Below are 25,534 nucleotides of genomic sequence, written 5' to 3'. Positions count from 1 at the left end.
TGGGAAAAAAAAAAGGTTCAAGAAGGCTATAAATAAGGCATGAAACCTTAGGCAGAATGAGAGTATTGAACTGGTTGTAGGCTTGTTTGGGTACACATTTTCTTTCCCCACTTCCATTTAGTTTAATTTCTATTAGCTTTTGTAAATACCATTTTGTATATATTTATTAGTTGTATACAGAGTTGAATATTTGATTTATTTTCCATTTCCTTTTAGTTTTGTACATATTATGTTCATATATCATTTATTTGTAGTTTTCTATTCATAATTTCTTTGTCCATATGGGTTTGTTTAGAGTTTTTTGTTCACTATAAATATTTATATTTGTTTAGGTTTTCTATTCTTTGTAAATATTCCATACATATATTATTTTTTTTAAGTTATTTGTTCGTGTTAATATTTGTACATGTTTATGTTTGTTTATATTTTTCATACCTCATTTCACATTTTTTGTTAATTTGGTTATGCATATATTTACGTTGTTTATTTATTTAATAAGGCTGTCCAAAATTTTAGATTTTAATAAATTAAGTTACCGAAAGAACTTTTTCTCAAAAATAAAATAAAATAGGTCCAATAAAATATTTTTATTAAATAAGAAAAAGGGACCCAAAATTTTCTTTTAATAAAAATAGGTTTTAGACATCTTTTTTAGATAAAATAGTCCAAAAATTTTGTTTTAATAAATGAAACAGTTCAGAATTTTAAATTAAATAAAAGGTTCAGAAATCTTTTTTCAAATAAAATAAAATAAAAATTAAAATGAAATAGTCTAGGAATCTTGTTTTAATGAAATAACAGTTCAAAAAATATTATTTTTAATAAAATAGAGTTTTCTTAATAGAAAGTTCCATTAGATGTTTTTAGAGGAATCTAGAAAAAAATTTTAGTAAAAATTCAAACAATGGTTTTTAATAACAATCTCTCTAGAAATTCATTTGTTTAACAAAATTTTCTAGAAAATTGATTTTTAAATAAAATTGTCCAAAAAGTTAACTTCAATAAAATCATCCAAAATTGACTTTTAAATATAACTCTATTTTCTTGATAAGAATGAGATTTAAAGTAATTTTTATAAATAGAAGTTTTAAAGATTTTTTTTCTTTTTTAATAAGAATAGAATGAGTAAACCTTTTAATCGAACTGAAAGACCTTTTCTTAATAAATTGGTAAACTAATCTCTTACTAGATGAAATCCAAAATTCTTTCTTAATAAAATTGGAATCCTTGGGAACAAATTTGTGAAATTCTTTGTCTATATAAATTAGTAATAAAGAATCTTTTTCTAGGAAAAAAAATTAATAAAATTGGGTTGAATTCCTTCTTATAAACTTGTAAATATCTCTCTTTAAGTTCGTAGATTTTTTTTTTTAAATAAAAAACAAATAAAAATTGAATCAAAATACTTTTTAAAATAAATTAGTAAGATTCACCCCTCTTCCAAATAAGGTAAACACAAATCATTTCTTGTAAATCAAATCAAATCTTTTGTAACAAATTGAACCTTGTGAAGAAATAAATTCAAATAACTAATTTGAAATTGTTGTTAAAATAAATGAATTCTTTGAAAATTTTTGGAAATTGTATTATGATATTTGAAGTAATAAAATCTTTCTAATAAATTATTTTGTGCTTTTCTCATGTATCATTTATGCATATCCTTATAATTTGCTTTTGCATTATTCCATGTACTTGTATTATTCTTTTTTATTTTTTTGTATTCATGGTTAATTAATTAATTGTCATAATTCTTTTTTATGTGCTTAGTAGAAACCTTTTTAAGACTTAAAGGGGTGTTACCCTATGGTATCTTTCCAATAGGTAACCTAACCTCTAGATTGGAACTCAGTTGCTAACACATCTTTTCTTTAAAAAATGAGTAATACTAGGGCTTTATTTATTATTTTGTTTTCTTTTAAAAATAAGTGACGACTCCAACTTTTCAAAAAAAAAAAAAAAAAACAATAAAAGCAAATCTCACCAACAAGTGAGACATCCATGAAAAATGCGAGTTCACAATTATATTTCTTGGACTTGAAATATAATACAATTACTAAATCAACGAAAGTTGTAAGTTTTTAAATCTTTTATCATAAAAGATTCAAAGTACAATGGAGCAAATAGTTTTCAAAAGAAAAAAAATGTTTCAAATGGAAAATCTAACAATAAAAGGCAATGAAACAAGGTGATATGGTAGGAGTTAAATAGAGAAATATTTTATCCATGAATTTATAGTTTATTTAGTAGAAAAAAGTTCAAAAGAAATATTGCATACATTAATGGATTAAGTAGATAAAAGGGGTTTAAGTAATTTGATATTTATGCTTTAGTTAGATAACATTAGATAGAAATTTGATATTACTAGCTTCAATATGGAGTCTAGAAATCTATCAAATGGATGTTAAGATTATCTTTCCTTGAATGGTTATTTAAATTAAGAGTATATGGGGCAACCTAAAGGATTTATTATTCTAGGACAAGAACACAAAGTTAATTAGGGATAGATACATTTAGCTAGGTTGGTTTATAACCAATCCAAGAATCAAATAAGAGTTTATTGGTTTTAACCATGGAAGAAAATGTTGGGATATATCAGCGATATATTACTGATATAACGTGTATCAATGGTTGACAACACAATATTTTGTGGAGATTTATCGATGGGGAGAAAAATCGACAAAATATCATCAATTTATCGACAAAAGGCAATAAATCACCGATTTTTTGGCAATAAATAACCCCTCTCAAGCTTGATCTAACGGCCCATATCACATTCGCCATGCTTGCCTCCAACTGTCATCCATCCAACCCCCTGAATTGAATTTAGGTTTGATCCAACGGTTGGGATGAGATTCCAACAATAAAATCAAGATCCAATGGTAAGATTTTACCCATATTTTGATCCAACGGCCAAAATTGTTTTTCAAAAATAAAATCATCTTTCAACGGCTATTTTGGCCCAAAATTTTCCTATAGATAGCCCATTTTGCTTCTATTTCATCCACCTTTGATTTCATTTTTCATTTGCTCTCTCATTACTCCAAATTTTTCTAAGGCTGTTCAATTATTCAATTATTTTAAGGTATGTTTGTTTTAAATTGTAATTAATTTGTATATTTTTATTGAGTTAACTTAGGTTAATTTGATTATTTAATTATAGATGGATTTGTTTATTTTAGATTATTATTTAATTTTATTTTCACATTCAATATAGTTAGAATTAGATTCAACTAGTTAACTTAATTAAATTATTTAATTAATTTAATTAACATGAACTAGTATATTTGGAATATCAAATATGTTTATTTTTTTTATGATTATTGTGATTTATTTTAAAATTCAATTATAGTTAATTTTTATATTTAGTAAATTTTTCATAGACTTAGATTTAGATTCAAAAAATTAACTTAGCTAAATTATTTAATTAACATGAACTAGTATATTTGAAATATCAAATATGTTCATTTTTTATGATTACTGTGATTTGTTTTCACATTCAATTATAGTTAATTTTTATATTTAGTAAATTTTTCATAGAATTAGATTTAGATTAAAAAAAAATTCCATATTAAATGATTATTTTATTTTATTTTCACATTCAATTATAATTAATTAGTATATTTTGTAAATTTCTCATAGATTTAGATTAAGTAAACTAACTTAGCTAAATTATTTAATTAATTTAGCTATTGACATAAATTAGTATATTTGGAATATGCTCATTTTACATGATTATTTAAATTTCTTTTGACATTCCATTGCTACATGTTAAATTTAAATGTTTACTTAACTTTTTGTTTACATTGAAATCACATTCAGGTGGTTTTTTTTTTTTTTTTTTGCAATAGATTTAGCATGGCTAGTAGAGGTCGTTCTCCCATGCCAAGGTAAGATCCAGCTTGGAAGTATTGTTCACTAGTATAGGGGAACATAAATGAGACAATTTGTAATTTCTATGGGTTGTTGATGAAAAGTGGAGGCATCATACGATTTAAGTTCCATTTAACACATAACGACCTGCATAACAACACTAAAAAGTGTCCGAGAGTGCCTCCCAAAGTGAAAGAAAAGATACGATTGATGGTGCATAACAAATATAAAGCAAAAGCAAAGAAAGTTGTAGATATTCAAGAGATTTGTGCTCAATTATGTGGTACAATGGGGGCCAATGATACACATTTGATAGACAAAGATGATGATGATGATGAATATGTTGAGGATGAAGATGTGTATATGTATCCAACGGATATGCACCCAGATGAGCGGGATGCAAATCGATCTACAGTTCATGCCTCAAAAGCAATTGAATGGGAGCATCAACAATATGAGAATATTGTAGGAAGTAATCATAAAATGGGAGTCTTCACAACCTAGTGGTACACTGACAATGATGCGGAAATCACAAAGTATGCAACATTAGAACCAATCACCCCCTATTGCCTTTTGCTCTACAAGTCTTCTGCAGCAAGACAAAAAATATCAAAAATATGTTGAAAGGTGGTTCAATTAAAGAAATGATGGGACGCTTAATCAGAAAATTCTTCATTTATGAGAGTGTCGCACCCCTAAAAGCAAAGTCTCATCACTTTAAGAATATGATTATTAGTGCACAACAAGCAGGTAATTACTAATTTTTGAATTGTTATATTGTTTTAGACTTTTAGTAAGTATAGTCTTTTGCGACATGTTTTACATATTTATTATATATGAATTGTAGGAATGGGAATCGAACCTCCATCTCCATATGAAATAAAGAACTAGTACTTGGAAATGGAGTACAAAGAAATGGAAGTTTATGTGAACCAACAAAGAGAAAAATGGAAGACATATAGGTGCATAATAATATCAGATGGATGGACAGGGCCCATGAAATTAAGTATTATTAATTTCATGGTTTATTCAAAAGGGACCATGGTGTTCCTTAAGTCAGTCGATGTATCGAATAATATCAAAGACCATAAGTATATATACGAGTTATTAAAGACTGTTATCAAAGAAGTCGATCGAGAAAATGTGGTCCAAATTGTCACAGATAATGGGTCGGCATCCATGAAAGCAGGGAAACTATTGATGAAGAAGTTTAACTTATATTATACTTTGTGTGTGGAACACTGCATTGACTTAATCTTTGAAGATATTGATAAAAGACCCAGTGTTATAGATGTGATAAATAATGCTCGCAAGATAACCAACTTCATTTACAACCATGGTTGGTTACTTGCACAAATGAGAAAGTATTGTGGTGGAGACATTGTTCGACCAAGAGCTACAAGGTTTGCTACCAATTATATTGCTCTTGATAGTCTTCTTTTAAAAAAAAGGTTGATTTAAAAAAAAAAATTGTTTATGAGTGAAGAATGGGCACAAAATAAGCTTAGTTGGACAAAAATTGGATGAAATTTGAAGCAATTATTGTTTGACCATGCGTATTGGGATAAAGTGGCAAATATAGTTTCATTGTATGAGCCATTATACTTGGTACTTCAACTTATAGATTCTGAAGTTGTTTCCACAATGCTGTTTGTGTACGAGTTTATGCACTTGATGAAATAGAACCTTACTCGCACTACAAGAAAAAAGGTCATTGTTGACATATATTATCTTGACTTAAGGTGATATGTGTCAATATTGCCTATTTAAATGAATAACTATGACATATACAACTTGTTTAAACCAATAATGACATATATAAAATTTTGTTGAATTCTTTCATGACTTATATAATAGAAGATTGACAGATAATTTATAAGTCAATATATAGTTAATATGTTCATACGTCAATGTACTTATATAATGTGGCTAGCTTGACATAAAATCAAAAGTCAAGGTATGATTTTAAACATATATACCATTTTAATTCTAGTAAAATGATCTTAAATGACCTATGGATTATAAGTCAAGATATCATGTTATAATTACCTATCAAGGTTTCCCGTGGTATTTACAAAGAACACTCCTCATTTTCTCAAAACCCGATATTCATTTTGAGAGCTTAGGGTTTGAAACTTTTTTCTCTAAATCAAGGATGAAAATATTGATAGTTATGAAAATATCGGTACTTCGATTTTACGGATATATAAAAAATATTGGTAGATATTTTTTCATAAATATCGGTAGAGCGAAAATTATTTAAAATTTTTAGGAGGAATGCTTGAAAAAACTCCAAAAAATGATAAAATAAGCAAGAATTCATATTTTAAAGTTATTTTATAAATATAATTGACATAAATATGATAAAAAATAAAAATATTGACAGATAGAGATATATCGATAGATTCAATATTTGAATTTTAAGAATAATAAATATGAATTTTGAAAGTGTATAAAGTTAGAATTAAGTTAAGAAATATGTGATTTTATTGCATAAAAATAATTTATACATAAATGTAATACATATGACATTGCAATAGTTTTAGTATCAAAATGAAGATTGATGTGGTTTCATCATATTGTTAGATGAAAGGAGCCCATCTTGTTGAAGATAATATTTATTTTAAAATTTTTTTATTAAAACAAGTTTTATTACATTTTAAATGAAAAATTAAATTAATTTATATAAAATATTTTATTTAAGATTTAATTTCTAAAATTTTATTAAAAATATGTGGTAACAACTTTTTCTATTAACATTAATTTATTTAAATAATTAAAATTATTAATAATTTATTTTATCAAATTAATTTTAATTCATAAAATATCGTCCATATGATTAAATAAAGATGGATAATTAATAATTATTTATATAGAGGGAGGAAAATTGTTCTCATAATTTCTTTCATTTTTATTATTTTTTATTTTTTTTTTATCTCTACTAAATCTAAAATTGGCTACCCGCTTCTCTCACAAGCCTCGGGCATCAAGAAGCCCTTTTCTGAAGTTGCCCTCCAGACGAGAGAATCCGCCCTATTTTTCTCTACCACTCTCAATCCTCGCAGGTACTAATCTGGTCATATTATTATTGGTTTTTTTTTTTTTTTTGCAATCCCCGTTTGATTCCCAAGAAAATCCATCCCCCATTCGATTTTTAGGAAAACTCATTCTTGTTTGATTTCCGAGAAAATCCATGCAAAACCCCAAGGAAAACAAAAAAAAAAATTGCTTTTGTTTTTGTTCCCTGTGTTTTCTTTTCGCAAAACCCCGTTTGATTCCCAAGAAAATCCATCCCCCATTTGATTTCCGAGAAAATCCATGCAAAACCCCTAAGGAAAACCAAAAAAATTGCCTTTTTTTTTGCTCCCTGTATTTTCTCTTTGCAAAACCCTCGTTTGATTCCCAAGAAAATTCATCCTCGTTTGATTTCTAAGAAAATCCATGCAAAACCCCCAAGAAAAACCAAAAAAATTGCTTTTTTTTTGCTCCCTATGTTTTCTTTTTGCAAAACCCCCGTTTGATTCCCAAGAAAATCTATCCCCTATTTGATTTTCAAGAAAATTCATCCTCATTTGATTTCCGAGAAAATCCATGCAAAACCCCCAAGGAAAAAAAAATTTGCTTTTTTTTTTTTTGTTCCCTGTGTTTTCTCTTTGCAAAACCCGTGTTTGATTCCCAAGAAAATCCATCCCCCATTCGATTTCCGGGAAAATTCATCCTCGTTTGATTGCCGAGAAAATCCATGCAAAATCCCCAAGGAAAACCAAAAACTTGTTTTTTTTTTTGCTACCTGTGTTTTCTGGATCTGTTATAGGGGTCTTTTTGCTTTTGTGCTATTGGATTTAAATTTCACGAACCCTAAATCCATGATTTTTGAGCCAGGTTGAAAAACACAACCTTTGCCTGCAAATCATGATCAAACTACCAAATAGCATCTTATTTTATTTTATTTTTTTAGAAAAAAAAAACAGATTTTGTATCCTGTGCACGGGCTGGACTAGTAAGAAATATTAGGAAATTTCTTGACCTTCCCAGCATTTTGTACCTTTGGTTCTTATGGCCAGTGTAAATGACACTGCCAACATTCAAGTCAATGCTTTTGTTATTGACCTTCCCAGCATTGTGGCTGTTATTCCCATCTGAATTGACTTTTGATCACTTATGGATAGAATATTCAACTATAGCATGTCTAAAAATGAACTTATGGTGGATCTCTTTATTTGGTAAAGGTTGTAACTTGGCTTTTTGCATCTGGAATGGGGAGTCCTTGTATTTGGTTCCCTTCATTATGTCATATAAAGAAGTATTGCATTTCCATCTGCATTTTTATTAATCTTATATTCATGGTAGAAAAAATTTAATATGATATACTGGGTCTTAACTTGCTTTAGTGGATATTATTTCAATGTGATGTTAGTTGCACATGATGGAATACAAATGTGACATCCATGCCCCTCAATCTAGAATTATTAGAATGCTGGTCTAGTTCATAAAATCATGCTTAATTATTAATACTGGAAACTGACAAAACTGGGATTCATGGCTAACAATTGCATATTGTTGCATATGGACAAATTCAGTTTGTTTTTTTTTTCTTTTTTGTATTTTATGTTATGTTGTTTTATTTATTTAATTTTCTAATCAAATACCTTATAATGTAGTTTGAAATATGCCTTAGTGTTTTACCATATCCTGCAGTCTCTATCATAGGTGTTCAGAGTAGATTTCAAATAACCAGTATAACTCTTAATTCACTATGCTGCTTCTAGGTTTTATATTGCTCTAGAACCAAGAAGGATGGGTTATTTGGTGGCAGTTGAAAGGTAAAAACTTATTCCAAAAAGTTTCTTTTTGCACAAGTTTTTCAAAATATCTTGACATATGGAATCCAATTGGTAGATTTGTCAAAATCATGGCTATGGTGTGGGCAGGCAGCCAGGTCACTAAACTTGTCAGAGCTAGAGGGTAAGCACCTAAATTCTGTTTTAAATCTTTAATTAGCATAATAGTTTATTGGGATATTCCAATGCTCTTATCACAAAATAACCCAAAATCAGTGAATTTCCCTAGTTCAAAGATTTATGCTTGATTCCTTCAACAATGATTTTTTTGGCCTATCAGTTCTCTCATATATGTTTTCTGTTCATTTTCTTTCTTATCCTTGTAACTTGAAACTGGGTTTATGATGATTATTTAGTCTATCATGTTGCTGCTTCTTTGAATCAAAATGACAATTGAAGAATGAAAAAAAGAAAGTCTTCAAGAAATGGTGTCAATTTTTGAACCTAGTGTTGATGATGGGCCTTGCATTTTCATTTTTACTAAGGAGGTTAAACTTGCTCCTATCCAACCCAATCTTTGACCTCTGTAATCCAAATGGCTTCTTATCCTTTTTTATTCTAGATTTCTATGATGAAAAGGCCTTTTAGTGGCATTCATAAAAAATTATTAAATCTGACATTTGGAGATTATTTGCTGCAGCCTCCTAGTTTTTGGTAGACTAGTTTCTAATTATTTACTCTCTTTTTTTTCTCTTGGGTTTTCTATGATTTTTGTAGAGGTGCTTCTTATGCAGGGCCCTTGCACTTGCACCTATTGTAGATAGAGGATTGTCATGGTTTACAGTAAAATTCAGGTTTGAATCTCAGGGAAAGGTAAGTAAGTCATACATGAGATTCTGATATTGTTCTCACTTGTTTAATGATTCCTTACATGTCTCTAGTTACATTTCCTCTGCATCCAGGCTTTCATGGCGATTGTCGGATTTTATTTCAGGCTAGCTCTCATTCTATTCTTCATTGTAATATTGCTTTGGGCATGACACATTTTTCAGCATTTTTCTTAGTCATCCTGGCGAAGAACCTCTTTCATTAACTAGCATTTTTGAATCTCATAAATGTTAAATTTTTTTTTTCATAGTTCAGTCAGTTATCTCTCATCTTCATTTCACTATGAATTGTAGAATCCAAGAAATCTCACAATAAAATCTAACAATTTAGCTTATGTTTGGATACATTTTTTAAAATAGAGTTTTATATAAAATATAGGAATTTTTATTAAAAAGGAAAAAAATGGATACCTTGGGTATTTAAAAATATTTTTAAATTTGTTTAAAATTTTAGGACACATCCTCATTTTTTTGTTTAATATTGAAAAGTATTTTTAAGATTATATGATAAATTTTTATTTTTTATACAAAGGGTTGTCATATTTTATATCAAAATTTTAATTTTAAAAATAAAAAATAGAATATGTATCCAAATATAACCGTAGTGTCCTATTTGATTAATTTAATTTTACTTGAATTCTGTATGGTATTATTACATCAAATCTCTGCTCAGCTATATTGATAAATTTTATTATGATAAACTAGTTGATCCTGCATGAAAATTAAAGTTTAGTTCTTGCTAAATTTGTTCATTTATTTTTCCTATCCTCATTCAATATGATGTCATATTTATTTTTTTTCATGTACCTTTTTGTAAAGCTTGGTAAACTATAACAGGTTGTGTTGTCATTTTTTTCCTCATCTTTATAAGCCGCCAAATGAAGCATTTGTGCATGATTTGTAGGCTATCTTTGAGAGTTGGTTTGTTTACTTGTGTTATTAAGAAATAATCTATTATTGTCTAATAAAGGTGTAGTGGCTAGCTTGCTATTAAAATTCTTCATAAGGCTTGATATTTGATTGCTCCTCATTATACATTTTTCTTTTTAATTTGTTAATATGCTCTTTATTTTTTGCTACAGATTCGAAGTTTGGGTGTTGGAAATTTAAGGCTTTCCTATAAAGTAATGCTTCAAGATGGAGGCAAGAGACTTGGTTGTAGATATATACATGAGCAACTTAATTTAAGTTTATATATATTGTCTTATAGTGTGTTTTTAATTTCGTTGTATATTATATGAGTTTCTTCTATATAGAGAAATTGGGTACAACTTTAAACAAGTTCATTGATTTGTGCTTTAATTAATAATTAAATGTATATTAAATATGCTTTGATTATATATAAAATCATGATAATTTGATTGTCATTATCATTCTTAAATAATATCAAATTGATTATACATGACAACAGGTTCAATTTTTCATATTAAAAAATAATTTTAAAATTTTTCGAGGGGAACCTTCACAGTTGCCTTTATTCCCTACATTGACATATATAAGCCAATTATGATATATATAAAATCTAACCTTGACATATGTATCTAAAAGCCTTGATATATGTGGAGTTAATCATGACATATATGATACCTAACCTTGACATTTGTTGGACTAATCTTAACAAAAGAGTGAGTTAACATTGACATAAGATTAAGTAATGTTGATATAAGTTGAATCCAACCTTAACATATATGAAAGAAACATTGACATATCATATACTAATAAGATTTCATCATTTGTAAAAATAGAGAAAATCTTAACATATATATATGTCAAGTTACCTTTAAACTTTTCTTGTCACTGGCATAGATAACATATATGAACAATAACCTACCTTCACAGATGTACCTTACATTGACAGTGAAAAATTGTCAACGAAGGCTATTTTTCTTGTAGTGTCGTCAAGGAGTTGGAGATTGGATCTTCAAAATAATAAAAGATCATTGAGAGAAAACACTAAAACATCCACTTCATGCAGTAGGTACTTAAGTACTATCTATCTTTATAAGTTTTTACTCTGTATTTAATTTTCTCTAACAAAGTACTAAATCTACTTAATTTTATTGTAGCATACTTCTTGAATCCAGGATTTCGATGTAGGCATGGAGTTGGTAGTGATCTAGAACTACTTCAAGCGGTCCATGACATTTTTGCAAAATTGGACCCAACTACTGAATCACTTGGTCAATTTCAAAATGAGGTAAATAAAAAACCATTATTTTTGTTAATAAAACAATAATTTCATTCGTCAATTTATTTGAACGTTTACTAACAAATATGATATTAACAAATTAAGTGTTGAATATACAGCTTGTGCTTTTTCGAGATGCAAAAAGAGGATTCGATGATTGAGTGGCGATTGCAGCAAGGTCAACCATGGTGCTCGGTGAGTATTTATAGGAAAAAAATTGATTATCATTATTGTAAATTCACCATATAAGTATCTATATAATTATGAAATTGGTTGTAACTGAATGATGGTTCATGTATGGGAATCTAACACCTACATTGAGGAAGTTAGCCGTCAAAGTTCTCTCACAAACTGCGTCATCTTTTGCTTGTGAAAGAAATTGGAGCACGTTCGCTCTCATCCACACAAAGCAGTGAAATCATTTGCCTTATGATTCGACTCATGGTAGCTTAGCTTTAAAGGCGTATCAACAAAATTTATACCTTAAATACTATTACTAAAGTAGCCAAGCTACTAAGCATAGTGGTTCTAGGATCGTTCACTGGGAAGGGTTTTCGCAAACACTAGTGATATTCAAATTAGGAATATAGGTGATTTTCTTATGGATGTTAGCTTTAAAAGAAGATGTAAATGTTTTAGAAAGATTTAAACTAATCTAAGCTAACATTAAAGACTAAAATGAAAGGGTGTAAAAACAAGTTTCTCAAAGATAGGATAGCTATGCTCTAGCTCTTATGCAAATTGGAAATCTCAGGATAGGCTCCTCGCGTTGGGGTTGCAACTATGGTGATGCTTGCTTCCCGAACCGGTATGGATTTAGCAAATCAAGTTTTAATCCTTTAAAATGGCAAAACAGATGGTAGTGAATTTCATCAATGGTTATTCACCTTAGACTTCCTTTGAATGGCTCGTAAGAGATAACTAATGGTCTAAAGCCAAAAGCTTACCAAATATTGGCAACTCAAAGTCATTCCAGGTGATAAACTCACCTTTCAATGGCCATTGAAATTGGTTCTAATGGATTAATGCAAAACTTGGAATTGAAAACCTCACCTTCCAATAGCTCGTAGGAGATAACTAATGGATAGAAATCCAAAAGCTTATCAAGTATTGGCCGTTGGAAGTTGTGCAAAGGAAATAAAAACCAAACTTTGCATTAATGAACCTTTAATGAAAAACGACTACCTTACCTTCCAGGTGCGAGAAATTTCCATGGGATTGCATCCAAGTCATCACATAACATCCATACTTTGAGAAACTAAAAGTTTTAGCCAATCATCCTCTGAGGAAAAGCCCTCAGAGGCTGTTTGGCTTCCAAGAAAATAAAATAGTAAAGAGAAAAGAGAAACGAGAGAGCTCTGTATATCACTCCGTGTAAAACGTAACACGCATGTTCTATATATTCCAAGAGGTGATTTCCACCCCTTATATAGTCTTTACAAAAGCAAAAGTTTGTGATTGGTTAGTTACAAGGATAAGAAAGGAAATTACATCAAAAAATACATAGGAAAATATCTAAAGTGGAGTCGGCAAAAACAGAGGAAAATTCGCACCACGCATGGGCTGTGCGAATTTGGAAGGTGTTGTGCGAAATTTTCGCACAAGCCTGGAGCAGTTGTCTTCCAAAGGCCATATCTTCCTCATTTCAGCTCCAAATCGTACACAGTTTGAAGCATTGGATTCTTGACTTCCTGAGCTTTGAAATGGTATATATCATGTAGAAAATTGACTTCGGGAAGTGCTCCAAAAGTGCGAAAGAAGACTGCAGCTGCTGTCCTCTATTTTCTTCACTCTGTTTTCCTCTTCTCCATTGTTCTTTCCTTGCATACTTTGAACGACTTTGACAAAGGCCTATGGAGCTCCAAAGCTTGGTTCTTCATGAATTTGAGCTTCCAAAAGCTTTGCCATAACTTGTCCAAGTAGCTCCTCCATCATTTGGCATGCTTGAATTGATTCATAAGCTGATAAAAACATGTAAACTTGCCACAAAATGGTTAAAACCAATTACTAAGGACCTTAATGAATTAATTGGGTTAAATGAATATGATTACTACTCAAAGGTGCTTAAAACCATTATAATTAGGTCTAAAAAATAACACTTTTTGGTAGTAATCACCTTACCCTGGACTGGAGCAATTAGTTTTTTGTTACTATAATATGAGGCTAAAGTTACTTGATATGAAGACAGAAAATGATCAAGTTAGTGAAAAATATTATCTTGATCTTCTTGACATTTCAACCAAGATGGGCGAAGAAGAAGAAGATAATCAGTTGTTTTAATGGGTTAGGCCTATACACTTGGATGATGAAATTGGAAATCCTGATCCACGATTTGTTGCTCATGCTCAAGAATTTGGAGTTAATGTTGAACGTGTGTTGTCTAAAGAAGTTCACTCTGAAAGTTTTAGAAAAGATACCGAGGATTCATTTCATACGACATTGAATTCCCACCAAAAGGTTGACTCTAGAAGTGCTAGCCACAATAGTAGACCTAGTGTTGTAGGTACTTTTGCTTCTGGTTACGATGGTTTAAGAGGTGGAACTGATGATGGAGGTAATAATGCGGGAGCAGATATTTAGGAATGTCAACAGAGTCAATATCCAATGAGCTAATTTACCTGTGAAAATGATTTCACACACTGCACACAAGATGAAGACCATGGCTCTAGAAGAGCTGGTCCAGGCATAAGAGATATTGAGAAACCCTATAGAGGAAGATAACGAACAATGGACCATATGACGAGAAGTTACTTTTAAGGAGTTTTGAATTTATGAGTATAGGGACTCAATTTAGTGACTCCTCAAATGAGGCTAACATCTACCCTCCTCATGTGATGAGTTATGTTCAACCTTCAAGTTCAACCAATGAAGAGTATGGTATGCCGAGTTACTCCCCTTCCACAAGAATGTCATACCAAGTTTCATATCACATGGAATGAGGATTTGACATTAACACATGCGTGAACCTTGAGTATCGTATCCATGTAGAGGTAGTGGGTAGGACTCAAGAGATATATGCATGGCATGTTATAATTTTTAACCAATATTATCAAGGCTCATTGAGTTGGTACCAATATTGTCTCCAATAGCAAGACAGGGTTCCTTCATCTACCTATTCCATTGAACAAAATCGATCCTCATTTTGGTACTAAAGGGACATTGCAATGCAATGTGTACAAATTATAGATATTTAATGAAATGAAGTATTTTATGTAACTTCATAATGAGTGTACAATTACAAAATTAACATTTCTTATAAATTGACATGATATAATTACATCTAATATCATAAATTATATCATACATATATCAAATTTTTTAATAAAACAACTTTAAAATGTCTATTATACTTCTAATTATATTGTTATGAGGTTTTTCATGTATTTTCATGAGTTTTTAATAATTTTAGGCCTACTGAATTTTTTTCCCAAAATATTTGTTGATATATCTTCGATATATCCATAAAATTGAAGTATTGATATATCCATGATTACTGATATTTTTATCCTTGGTTTTAACTAAAGTATAACAAATTTTTTATCGACTTAAACTAATCCAACTTAATATTAGTTTGATTCAATTTAGTTAACTCAATTTAGACCAAAATAGTGAGTTTATATGTTTTTTTCTCCACATTGCCCACACAACCAAAATTATCAAATTGTTTTAGACAAAAATAAAAAATGCTACAAATATTACAATTAAATTTTTAAAAAATAATGTATAGGAGTAGACTGGTGGGTTATTTTCTTATTAGGAGTAAGTTAATGAGTATTATTATTGACACATTGGGTGCTTGTGACTTGAAATTATATTAGATCATCATTATTAAGTCCTCAGGTACAAGGATTTTAAATTTTAGATCATACTTATGCCATAAGAAAATTTTAATTTGTAATAAAGCCATGGAAGTTAGGCTCCAAGCCTCTAACACCAAACTGTAGCCCAACTAAGTTGGCTTTGGATGAGCATGGTTTAACTCACAAAGTCTCAAGATTCTCCACAACACTCCAAAATCTAAGCAATTATATCTGTCCCACTCCCTTACTACTTAGGTTTGTTTGCCAGTCCACTTTTAGTAAGTGATCTAGATTGAAGCTTTCATAGGCCAAATACAAACTAGTTTGATCTCTAGTTTCACTACGCTATTGAAATAGAGTAATTCAAGTAGAAAGAACCAATGGTGTGTGCATGTCAAGTTTTGCTATTGGGGAGGTTTCCAAATAGTCTTTTTCTAATAAAATTTGAGACAACTGCTATTGGAGTTGCCTATAAACTATTATCTAAGGCTAGTTAGGCTTGTCTATCAAATCATGCAAAATGAAGATTTGGGGGCCAAATGAAAGTAACCAAATTTGAAGTTGATGGAATTGCTTATTAGCTCAATACAAAGGTTTGTCTCAAGCACCTTCTCACTACAATGCTTCAAGTGGATTAACTACATGCATGAACTAAGACTTCCACAACAAAGGAAATTTTGCAAGAATAATCTAGAGAGCTACTACAAAAGAGAGTGGTCTTATAAACATATGTAATTAATTGTGCATTAATTAAGTAAGAAGGCTTCTAAAGTTAGATAAGTTGTTTAGAATTTTTAAGAGGGAATTTTTAAATATCACATAATTGACCTAAGAGATGTTTACCAAGTTCTATCATGATGATAAAGTATTAAGGAAAAACTATATCACCAAAACTAAGTTGTATTTGCTAAGAATACTTACTACATTTATATTAAGAAAGAAACTATCTAGTGCCAAAGGACAAGTTGATAGTTTTAGTTCATGAAGTTTTCACTGCCCAAGCTAACATCAAAGGCTACACAAAAGGGACATCTTGCTCCTTATTGAAAATTCCATTCAATTGCAAATTTACCACATCAAGAATGCTCCATCTTCTGTAATTTTCTCATACCCAATCCACAATACTATTATTATAGCTGTTCAACACACTTTTTTTGTTTTTTTTTTTATAGCTTTCTAAGATAATTTTTCTTTGGTTATAGCAATAGTTTCATTGGTGTGTTAGATTCTCTTATAGGTAATTCCTCAAACATGTAATGTCTTCATTATTGCTATTAAGTCTTGTAGTATGAAACAAAAAATTAAAATTCTTATATTGAAAATCAAATGGAAGCACAGGAATTAAAAAATGCAAACACGAGAAACATCAAAGTCCAATTACAAAGAGTAGCATCAGATTTTTCATATCTACAAAATTTGGGTGTTTAGATTTCTAAATATGAATATATATATATATATATATATATATATATATATATATATATATATATATATATATATATATATTATTTTGAGTTTTGGCATATTTTGGTTCATTGAGAGAAGATCTACATCTAAAAAAATCAAGGTGTGATGTTAAGAGAGAGGAATTCAATCCATACCTAATATGAAGATATGGATTTGAACACATTGACTAGATTTGAAGAATGCAATGCATCCATAGGAACTTGTGTACTAGAAGAGGGTTGGATTTTGGGGGCACTGGAAGGTGCTTGGAGTAATGGTGGTAGCTGTTGAAAGGGTCGATGGTAGTGGCAAACCATAGCCACTAGTGAAGATGAAGTTAGGTGAATTGGAGACTCGGTGAAGAAGATAATGTGAGCTTGACAAAATTTCCTCCAACTTTTGCCTTATCTTTATCTCTTATTTTCCTCACTAATTTTTAAGGAAAGTAAGAGGGAAAATATTACAATATTTTCTTTAGTATTTTCCTTTATATTTTTTTCCATCATATTTTTCATGTCATCCAAACTAAGGAAAATAACTTTTCATAGTATTTTTTTTCCTTTCCCTTGCATTTTCTGAAAAACCAAACACAACCTTTATAAATAAAAATTAATAACTACAACAAGATAGTATATTCTTCCTCTTTATTCTTGCATTTCTACACTACTACTCTATTTTACATCATATTTTAACTACATTCTTCAATCAACATTTCTCCCTTTATTTAGTTATCTTTACACCAATTCATAAGATAAGAAAGATGAATGAACCTTATGGCAAGGTTGGACAATTGATGGCAACTAGTCAAGGATAGAAGTCAACTTTTGCTTATCTTTTTTGGCATAGGCAGCAACTTGTGGACCCCTCTTTAGCATGAAAATGGCTAGAATATGTTAAGCTCTCTTATTAGATGATGTGTCAACCATACGACAATCATAGGGTGGGGAATATATAGTAATTATTCAAAATAAATAAACAAATAATAATTGGTATCCAATTATATAGAAAGACATCTTCCAACATTTGATAGAAATCTATAAAAAAATAAGAGGAAAAATATATTTTTTTTATAAAAAAAAAATCATATTAAACCTAAAAATAGGGACTTAGTAATAAAATAAAGCAAAAAGGTAAAATTAAAATCAAATATTAAATATGAATATAGTTTAAGTATTACAAATATTATTATTTAGGTTCAATCATTGGGTTTCCTAGGGAAGATTTAAATAATAGAAAGAGATATTTAATTTACAAACTTTGTGTAGAGATAGGATAATTTTAATCTAAAAAAAAAAAATTATCCTATCTCTGCACAAAGTTTGTAAATTAAATATCTCTTTCTATTATTTAAAGGAATCATTGAAATGATTGCATGAAAGATTTATGCCATAGCTTAAAATAATGATATTGGCATTATATATACATGTGTGTGTGTGTGTGTGCGCGCTTACTCGAATGATAGGCTGATTTTTAGCCATAATAATAATAATTGTATTATTGAAATTAAAAGGTTGTTGTCCTCTAATTTTGATTTGAAATACATGGGTATTTCTAACACTAAGATAATATTTATTTTTTTGACTGAATAGAAAAAATTAAAATATCTGATTTTTTTTTATTCAACTAAAAGTAACTTATTGATATCAATCAACATAACTAAAGTGAACTTATTATTAATAGGTTTAGTTTAGTTATGTTAGGTTGATATCAACAGGTTATTTTTAACTAAATAGAAAAAATTAAATATTTTAACATTTTCTATTCAATACAAAAACAAACACCATCTAAAATTAGATAATAAAAATAATTTGACTAGAAATAAATTTCATATGAACCACTGTCAAAGACCATGCACAGGGAGTAATCTGGATCCTCACTTGCTCTTTGATTTTAATGCATTGAATTTGATGTTACCTAAAACAAAATTATATTTCATGTCTTGTCTTATGAGTGGATAACCATTCCTTATGTCAAATTTTAGATAAAGAACAAATATTGGAGATTGGAGTTGTAAGAAATTAAGAGATACTAATTTTAAATATGTAACAAAGTTCTATAATCACTTCAATCCATGTTTTAAATTTTGTATTTCTTTCTAATATTAGAGAAAACTTTTTCTTTCTTTCTTATAAATTTCAATTGGGAATTATTTAAAAATAAATAAATAAAAACCCTTCTAAATATTAAAAAATAACACTTTCTTATAAAAATTAATTAGGTGGATAGTAAGGTCAAATTCGGGATAGCTTCATATTTTTTCCTTTAAATGAAAATTAAAATCAAAATTAAAGTAATAATCTTTAAGGGGTAATATTGATATTGTAAAAGTTTTGTTCAACATGAAAGAACTTCTATAATAAACAAAAATAGAATCATAAAATTCTTATAAGAAATAACATTTTTATGACTTCTATGTGAAACCTTTTTTTAAAGTTATAAGTTTTTTTTTAAATAATTAAATAGGTATAAAAACTTTTATTTAACTCTTAAAAGTCAATCCAAATAAAATTTAAATACACACACACATATATATATATATATGAAAATCACTTTTAAAAATCCCAAAAATCACTTAAACATAATTTCTAACTTCATTGACTTGGACTTGGAGAGTTCAGTCAATTGTAGTAGCTTAGTTAATTGTTAAGTTTCTTTTCTCTAAATCATAAATTCAAATGATCAATCGTTTGAATCAATTTTTTACTTGTTATTTAAATTTAAGAAAGTAGGAAAGGGTTTACTATGATGTAAAATAAAAAATAAAAAATAAAAAATGAGGGTTGAAAAGTTAAATAACTAAAAATAGACTTGGAGTTCCTTCGGTGTCAGGTTAAACTCAATTTGTCCCCATGCAATGGAAATGGATGATTTTTTTTTTTTCACTTTTTTTTCCTTCTCCTTTATCTTGGTGTAGATCTTGTGATATTGTTACTAAAATAGGAGGTAAAAATATAAATTATATATCAATTATTTTAAATTTAGGAAAAAGTGATTATTTTAATTTGAAATAAATAAATAGAAAAGAATTGATTTTATCTCCATTGTGTAAGACTTCATAAAATTTTTATTATTTGCAAAATATTTTGAGATGTAAAATTAAAAATTAAACAAACCATTTCATGACCTTTTTAGATCATAGTCTAATTTTAAAATATTTGAATAATTCAATTACTCTTTTATATCTATTGTGAATATGGCATTGGGAGGATTATTAGCATTGTAATGGTCTATTTAATGAGTTACTCATATTGAAATTAATTAACGTTGAAATAGGAACATAGCGTAAATTTCTCTTTTTATAATCAAAGACTTCCATGGCAAATTCCACCATAGCATATCTCAAAGATTATTCTACAATATTATCTTTATAGACTTTTAACAATCCAAGAAATTGACAAATTATATAATAATCCCAGACAATATTCTACAACTTTACATTATGCTTGTTATTTTAATACAAGAGGAATACTTAGTCAAACAAAAAGTTGAATAATGCAAACATTCAATGAAAATATACCATGTTAATTCTTTGCAGCTTCAACATGGTGGCATGTCAGATGGCGGAGGCAACATTTCAGCTTCTAGGTGTTTACCATTTTTCACTATGAACGCAGTTTCCATGCCCCAAGTCAGATGGCGTTCGACATGGCAATGCATGAACCACACTCCTGCAATAGAGAAAATATACCAACATTACACCTAACTTATTGCAATGTTAAGAAAAATTATTTCCTTGGTATGTAGGTTGGCAGTTTCAAGGGTTTTTTTTTCTAAATTCACATGAGTGCTTGCAACATACCAGGGTTGGATGCCTCGAATCTGATTGCAGCCCAACCTTTCGTAGGAACAGAGATGGTACTTTGAAGGGGAGGATCCACTAGATTGTAGTGCAATGGGTCCTTATTTTTATCGAAATTCCCAAATCCCCATCCAACAACATAGAAACTATATCCATGGAGATGCATGGGGTGGGTTGTCCCTGAAATCAAGCTTGTCCCTTGAAAAACAATCTCCACTGTGGAGTTATACTCGAGCACCCTTACTTCTGTTCTGTTTTTCGGAATCTGATACTCTAAGGGAAGAATATCATTGGTAAAATCGAACACCAGTGGTGGAACGCTTGGAAATTTATCTCCATATACACCACTGATGTTATAATAGTAAGCTTGCAGTATGTCAATTGTAGGGGATTGGAAGCTTATGTTGTTTATACTTGCGGCGAACCGCGTCCCATTGGGCCCTCCACATGAATTATTGGGGCATAGGAACGAGTTCATAGAAACAGTGTAAATCAGTTTAGTGCTTGGGCTCAATGGGACATTGCAAGGATGTTCCGCATCTGCTAAGCTTCGGAGGCCGGCCATGACCTGAACCGATGCATTTGTGTCATTGTATGCAGGAAAATGAGGCAAGGAGGGAGGTGAAGATGGAGTGTAGTATCCCCTGTACTGTACAATAGCTGTGGTGGTTGTATTATCAAAAGCATTAGGACCTACCGGAGCACTGGAATAAGTTTTAGCTGCCATGTAATAGTGATCTGGGTGTTGGTTAGCTTCTAGTAAGACATCGTAGGTTTGGCCAGGATATATTGTGATATAATCTCGTGTCAATGGTTTCGTGTAGCTACCGTCTGTTCCAACCACTGTCATTTTATGCTTGGCAATGGAGAAGAAGAGAGGCTCATGTAAGGCAGCACAGATTATGCGAAGTAGATAGGTCTTTCCATGATCCACCGTTAGCTTGAATGTGCCTGCAATTAGAAAGAGAAAGTTTAATACTTATGACTAGCGAAAAGAAAAAGAAAAATTTTCCATGAGGATCCACCAATTATGAAGTGATTAGTGGTGTAAATTTGGCTCCATAGTTCAAAATTATATTTGGACTAGCCTTTTCTTATGTGTTAAATCATGGCTCTACCATCCTCATAGCTATATTCCTCTTTTTTAACATTAAGCTTTAAATATGTTGATGTTAATAAGAAAAAGTAATATGGTCAACAAACAAGAAAATGAAATCGTGTACAATTTTAAAGTGGGAAGTTAAACTTAGTTTGTACTTGATTTTGAACATGGAAGTAGATCACCAGGTTGTCCATTTATCAAAAAAGAATCAGAGACATTGGGGTCAGCTCCAGTTGCAAGCCCTTCATCTCGAACCGCATTCACATCACTCTTCCACCATTCTCCTGCATTTCAACAACTTCAATAATTTTAGATTTCGCTTTGCTAGTTAATCCATAATATGTAAATTAACCTTTAATAGTAACGAGACTTGTACCTAATATGATGGGAACTTCTGCATCAGGTTTGGGAAAAGGATACTTGGTTCCATTCTTGGGATAGATGATTATAGCTCCATGAACGGTGGCTCGGGTCCAATCACTGTGAGCATGCCACCATAGAGTGCCTTCCTCAAAGGAAAGAATGATCTTTTGGCTAAATTTTGACCCTGGTTGAATTGGGCATTGTGTGATATACTCGGGACCATCTGTCCATGGATATCTAGGCATGCTCACCCCATGCCTGCCAAACAATAACTACATGTTAAAACTAGTACTAATTTTTGGACTAACAAAAGATGGCATGCAACAATATATTGTCATGGTAACAAGAGGCATCAACTGTACATATTTCAATGGAATTGAAACAAATAACCATAAAGTATTGTTTAAATTTGACTTTATTAGCAAAGCAATATATTGTAGCCCCCTCTTAGCAAAGCAATATATGTCACGTAGGCATGCTGTCAATTGCTATTGTTTTTTAAGATACCCACAAGACCTACCAGTGAATGGTGATGTTTTCTTTTCCTTTGTTATAAACGTCAACAATGATCGTCTCTCCTTTCTTAGCATATATAGTTGGTCCTGGAAATTGTCCATTTACTGTTAAGATGTTCTTGGAGCTACAAAGCCTTGTATATGAAGCTTCCTTCACCTGCAACCAATTAAAAGTTAACCATGCAACCTCATCCCTAAAGACATATTACATGCATGAATAGTTGCATTGATCCATTCATGCAAGTGTATAACCAATTAGAAATTGATAGCATGCATGAATGACTCAATGACATAGGGTACCCGAGACCCCATTGGGGTCATACGGTGGAAAATGAGAGTAATACTACTCCCTGAATATTACGATCATAAGGTGGTGTTAAGTCTAGAATCATATATAGTATTTACCACAAAAGTAAGTCGACGGGTTGAAGCTTGGCAATAGATGCCACCACCAAAAAGTAGAAACACTAAAATTTGCAAGAGGAAAACCTTCATGATCAGCCACATCTTCTTTGGAAGAAAAGCTTCTCTTGTCCTAAACACAACTTCAATTTTCTTACTATTTCTAATAGCACGACTTATCTGCTCTTTGACATGAATAGATGAATTCTTAAAGGTATTTATAGAGGCTGGAGAGAACCAAAACTAGAATTGGTGAAACCTGGACAGCAACTTTTATGGCTGCTGTCACCTTCTGTGGGCACCCAACAGCCGGTTTCTCCCGAAATTTTGCTGTATTTCTTTAATATATAATTCATAATATATTCAAGACGATTCTCCTGGGGTTCAACAATTTCTCGTCACGTATCAATATAAGATAAAGTAATTTGAATGTTCTTCCAGGACCAGTTCAATGAGCAGGACCACTATAATTATGATATTTGATCACTTACCAAATTTTAAATAAACCAAATGCCTGAAAATTAATTTCTTACAACTCAGCTTCAATCAGGCTGTGTATCGTGGAATACAAGTTTGACTTTGAGAATTGACCAAGAAATAAATTTAAAATATATGTAGAATACTTTTAAAACTTTGACCTCGCATAATAATTGATAGATTTAAATTTAACAAAAAAGCAATTTAACAATAATAAAAATAATAATAAATAATTATAGATTTAAAAAAAAAATCAAAATTAAATAATTTATCAAGATTCGACCTGGAAGTGTTCTTGAGATTTCATGGTTCCTTCTAGGAAGAAACCATGCAACCTCATCCCCAAAGACATATTACATGCATGAATAGTTGCATCGATCCATTCATGCAAGTTAATAACCAATTAGAAATTGATAGCATGCATGAATGACTCAATGACACAGGGTACCCGAGACCCCATGGGGGTCATACGGTGGAAAATGAGAGTAATACTACTCCCTAAATATTACGATCATAAGGTGGCGTTAAGGATAGAATCATATATAGTATTTACCACAAAAGTAAGCCGACGGGTTGAAGCTTGGCAATAGATGCCACCACCAAAAAGTAGAAACGCTAAAATTTGCAAGAGGAAAACCTTCATGATCAGCCACATCTTCTTTGGAAGAAAAGCTTCTCTTGTCCTAAACACAACTCCTTCAATTTCCTTACTATTTCTAACAGCACGACTTATCTGCTCTTTGACATGAATAGATGAATTCTTAAAGGTATTTATAGAGGCTGGAGAGAACCAAAACTAGAATTGGTGAAAGCTGAACTGCAACTTTTATGGCTGCTGTCACCTTCTGTGGGCGGCCAACAGCCGGTTTCTCCCAAACTTTTTCTGTATTTCTTTAATATATAATTCATAATATATTCAAGACGATTCTTCTGGGGTTCAACAATTTCTCGCCACGTATCAATATAAGATAAAGTAATTTGAATGTTCTTCCAGGACCAGTTCAATGAGCAGGACCACTATAATTATGAGAATTGACCAAGAAATAAATTTAAAATATATGTAGAATACTTTTGAAACTTTGACCTCGCATAATAATTTAGAGATTTAAATTTAACAAAAAGCAATTTAACAATAATAATAATAAATAATTATAGATTTGAAAAAAAAAATCAAAATTAAATAATTTATCAAGATTGGACCTGGAAGTGTTCTTGAGATTTCATGGTTCCTTCTAGGAAGAAGGAATAGCACCAGAATCCATGGTAGTGGTAAAAATCTTCATTAACTCTCCAGCCATGATGTTTGTATTTGGTAGGAAGGGAAAAGTCAGCGCTGCTTTCAGAAACAATCCATATGTTTAGATTTCCAAATTTGTGTGTTAGAAGGTTAGAAACAGGTTTATTTTAATCATATGTTCATTTCTAAAGTACAAACCTATACCCATTCAAATATCTTAATAGAAAACCTATTTCTTATGTTGCACGTCCAAAAATTCAAATCAAACCAAATCAAATCTACATGATGATTGCAAAATGTTCATAAATCATAAAAAAAAATTATACAAATGCATGTCCATCAAAGATACACACTATATGCAAGCATCCTCCCCAATTTACTATCATAATAGTCAACCAACATCACATCTAAAGCTTATAAGAATCACTCTATTTTGACGGCATAAAAATTTTGACCCTCATTTTTATAAAGAAAATAGGAAAAAATTCAAGAGGGGACTTTGTCCTATAAAGAAGAATTATTTTCTTTTTTATTTTCTCATCCCCAGAAGTCTAACATTCACACTATTTATTTTTTTAATAATAGTTTTTTAGTAGTTTTAAAGCTTTCAAAAACTTCTCCCTTATTTTTATTTATTAGGTTGGCTTAGGTCACTTGGATACTCAAA

The 25,534-nt window shown here is 30.2% G+C and overlaps 2 protein-coding genes across 2 annotated transcripts; one reads left to right on the top strand and one right to left on the bottom strand.

Annotated features, from left to right (window-relative positions):
* Positions 1-4,158: 4,158 nt before the first annotated feature.
* Positions 4,159-9,793, top strand: LOC104877936 (uncharacterized). Its single transcript, XM_059734542.1, has 6 exons — positions 4,159-4,342; positions 6,848-6,935; positions 8,640-8,693; positions 8,770-8,835; positions 9,446-9,524; positions 9,614-9,793. Exons 1-6 carry the CDS (start codon positions 4,159-4,161, stop codon positions 9,689-9,691), a joined length of 549 nt encoding a protein of 182 aa, XP_059590525.1. The 3' UTR covers positions 9,692-9,793.
* A 10,516-nt stretch (positions 9,794-20,309) lies between these two features.
* On the bottom strand, positions 20,310-24,348 carry LOC100250111 (laccase-15). Its single transcript, XM_010647477.3, has 6 exons — positions 24,184-24,348; positions 22,757-22,908; positions 22,250-22,494; positions 22,029-22,157; positions 20,772-21,722; positions 20,310-20,640 (listed from the first exon to the last, which is right to left on the bottom strand). The coding sequence occupies exons 1-6, from the start codon at positions 24,283-24,285 to the stop codon at positions 20,510-20,512; spliced, it is 1,710 nt and encodes a 569-aa protein (XP_010645779.2). The 5' UTR covers positions 24,286-24,348; the 3' UTR covers positions 20,310-20,509.
* Positions 24,349-25,534: the final 1,186 nt, after the last annotated feature.

This window comes from Vitis vinifera, chromosome 18 (assembly GCF_030704535.1).
Source record: "Vitis vinifera cultivar Pinot Noir 40024 chromosome 18, ASM3070453v1".
Taxonomy (NCBI): domain Eukaryota; kingdom Viridiplantae; phylum Streptophyta; class Magnoliopsida; order Vitales; family Vitaceae; genus Vitis; species Vitis vinifera.
The sequence above is the reverse complement of the archived record's forward strand: the minus strand, read 5'-3'. Positions and strand labels throughout refer to the sequence as shown.